The following is a 3,354-nucleotide window of genomic DNA, read 5'->3' as shown; positions in this document are numbered from 1 at the left end:
AATTGCCAATGCAGTCAGTGTGGCACAATCAGGACAGAAGGCACAAATCGATGAACTTCTCAGATGTTTTTTATGAGAAAAGGATTCAGGATCCCAGTCCCAATAAAAGCCTCTACTTTGTCTCTGCATTAAAAATTGGTTTACTTTATAAGAACCTGAAGGTTACAATTGCCTTGAAGTTGTATTTGTGGGTTTTGTAGTGGTTAGGAAGTTCTCAGAAGAGGATACAGGAAAGTAAGAGACTTGCTGATGTCATTTTTAATTCACCACCAATACTCCCCCCCAAAAAAGCTGAGAGAGATGTTGATGTCCCTATATAAGGCGCACCTCACCTCCTTCAGAGCACATCTAGAATCACAGCAAAGGTAAGGCTTGCAGCCTTTCTGCCTCTCTCCCTTTGCCCTTGCTCACTCTCCCCGATGCTAACACTGCTCTCTCTCATCAGCGCTGAGTGCTGTAACTGCAGCCCCTGGGACGGACCCGTGAGCCATGGCCACCCTGCACACCCTGACCAGGAGCTTCTCAGGATGGGTTGTCTTCTGCTGTTGTTGCTGTTTCCCTCTTCTTCTCACCAGTCCCCTGCCTCCAAAAGGGACAGGGGTGGTTTCCAATGCCCATCAAGCCTGCAGGCTCAGGAAGATCAACTTCCAGCAGCCCTACATCAGGAATCGCACCTACACCTTGGCTGAAATGGTATGATAATCCACTTTCCCTTCATGGCAAGATGTGAGGACCTCCTTCTCTGCCAGTGCCCTGGTTTCTTGCCTTCATCATTTCTCTCTCTTTCTTCTGCACTCCTCCAGAAAAAAAAAACAACCAACCAAAGAAAAAAAAACAAAAAAACCAACAAAAAACATCTGCAGTAGGATAGAGGTTGACATATGGAATAGTCCCATTGCCCACTGGTGCTGTGGCTGAGGGAAGCTGCTCAGCTTCTCTGGAGCAGCTGCTGCTACACAGGGACAATTGTGAGACATGATCTTAAATTGCTCTTGTTCTCAGAGCTGGGCACGTCTGGCTCTCCAGCTCTATGCCTGGACAGGTTTCTTGGCCATCTCTACCATGTGTGGGTCCCCCCCACATATGCCATTGAGGGCTGCAACTGTGGGAGACAATGCAGCACTATGGGAGATGATGCAGCACTGTGGGAGATGCTGAGGATGGCCACCCGCAGGTTCTGGTTTAGTCATCATAACCACTACGACCTCTGATGTTCACAGGAGGGACAGAAATTCAGATTTCTGCTTATTTACTTTCCTCTGACCTTGATTCTTATGCAGTTATGGAAAGAAAAAGCCAAAATTTCCAAGCTTATCTTCCTGTACCTCATCTACCTGCCTACAGTGTCCATTTCTTTTTGTCGCTGGAACTGTTATTGGTGAAACCTCAGGATTCACTGTTAATTTTTAGGTAAAGCTCCCACCCTCACCTAACGTTTCCTTTTTTTCCCCTCAGGCCAGGCTCTCAGATCAGGACACTGACAACAGACTCATCGGTCAGCAAATCTACGTCAACATCAGGGTGAGTCTTCCAGAAGGAGACAGATCCCGTGTCCTTCTGCAGCACTCATTGGCCTCTTCCCGCAATTTAACATGACCTCTTACTTGCATGCATAGGAGAACAACCGCTGCTACATGATGAAGAGAATTACAGAGATTATAGTGAAGGACGTCCTTCTCACAGAGGCCAAGGAGAGGTACCCGTATGCTGAGGATGTGGCACAGTTCCTGGCATCCCTGACCTCGGAGCTGAGCAGATGTGTAAGTATCGTTGGGTTTCTTTCCCTTGGCTGTGATTCTCGTCACTGCTCCCGAATCTCAGAAAGCTGCAAACAGTGGCAAGAGACAGTGATATGAAAGGAAACCTCAGATCTAAGATATCAAACTAGAGGTTGATAGAAACGTGTGAAAAAGGGGAAAAAAAAAAAGCAGCATATTGTCACATGCAGCTGTCAATGTTACCTCTGGATATTTTCTCTTTTTTAGAAATACTCAGGAAACAGAGAACATATTGAAAAGAACCTGGAAGAGATGAAGAGCAAAATGAAAGAGGTATATTTTTTCCCTGTTTTTAAAAAGTTCAGTTCAAAACTTCAGTTGTTCAGCTAAAGTAAAGCTGACAAAGTTATGAAGCTCTGGAATTTATATAAGAGGTGAAGTTTGCAGGGGCATTAAAGAGGAGATTAATGATGTTTCCACTTCCAGAGTTCCTTCATTTGTGCTGTTAACTCTCTGCATCTTATAGTAATTAGCCCTTGGAAACTGACCTGCGAGTGACTGTGTATACTAGACTGGATTTGAATGAGCTAGTTTATATTTTATGATATAATGACTTTAATAGGACTACTTGTGAGAAAGAGGAGAGTAAGTTCTCAATGCAGTTTCTGCAACAAGCCTAATGTAAATCTTCTGAGAAATGGAGAGATGTTAAGACCTGTGTTCTGCTCTTTTCTAGTTGGGAGAGAATGGGAAGAACAAAGCCATCGGAGAGCTGGATTTACTGTTTGACTACATAGAGAATGCTTGTACTGATGCCCCAAAGAAGGGAGGGAACAAGAAGAAAAACTGAAAAAGAATCAGATTAGTCTTGAAGGAATGCCTCCAAAACTCCTACTATTACCCAGGTTGATTAACTACTGTGCAGAAAATCCTGCCCATAGCTGCAGTACATTTTTCAATCTGTACCAGAAATAGCAAACCAAGCGGGCACAGATGGATATGTACTGCTGCCTTCTTTGAAAACTAAGACTGCAGAACAGTGTTTGTGGCTCCACTTCACTGTTGCACACTGGTTATTTTCAAAGGCATGCTCCTATCCTGCTCATCTGCAGTGAAATAAGACAACTCCTTCTGTATTTCATAGGCTGAGATTTGACACCTCTGAGTCAGCTTTGGCCAAGGTAGGCAGTGCTCCATAGCCAGGAAGTTTTCAGTCTTTGACTTCAAAATCTCTCTTGTGTATGTTGCCCTCTTCTGACCTTTACCTGAAAAGCTGGAACTTTAGACATTCAGAAATTAGTTTTATTGCTCATATTTAATAGTAACTTATTTTAAGGTAATAATTTTGTAGTAATTATACAGTACGTGTATTTATACAGATTAATTAAGAAATAGCCACAGGAATGTATTTATGGAGACCAGAGGCTTCAGAGTGAACTGTAAAATTAAGACTGCTGTGTAATATTTATATGCAGATGGATTGTTTTATAAATGCTTATTTTTTAATTTATTATAATAAATATATTGGTTTTCAAATACTGCCATCTTACAGAGCTTTTCTCTTTTACTGAAAGGCAAGGGAGGTGATGTACTGTGCCTGGGAGGCTGTGGGGCTGCCTGGCTGTATACTTGTATC

General features: G+C 43.0%; 1 protein-coding gene across 1 annotated transcript; it reads left to right on the top strand.

The window, feature by feature from the left end:
• The first annotated feature begins 347 nt into the window (after window positions 1-347).
• Window positions 348-2,800, top strand: IL22 (interleukin 22). The gene is given in 6 exon segments (NM_001199614.1): window positions 348-365; window positions 446-693; window positions 1,456-1,521; window positions 1,617-1,760; window positions 1,986-2,051; window positions 2,455-2,800. Coding segments are annotated over 5 exon segments (594 nt in total). The 5' UTR covers window positions 348-365; window positions 446-489; the 3' UTR covers window positions 2,569-2,800.
• The last annotated feature ends 554 nt before the right edge of the window (window positions 2,801-3,354 follow it).

The sequence above is a fragment of the Gallus gallus genome, chromosome 1, assembly GCF_016699485.2.
Source record: "Gallus gallus isolate bGalGal1 chromosome 1, bGalGal1.mat.broiler.GRCg7b, whole genome shotgun sequence".
NCBI classification, from domain to species: Eukaryota; Metazoa; Chordata; class Aves; order Galliformes; family Phasianidae; genus Gallus; species Gallus gallus.
The sequence above is the reverse complement of the archived record's forward strand: the minus strand, read 5'-3'. Positions and strand labels throughout refer to the sequence as shown.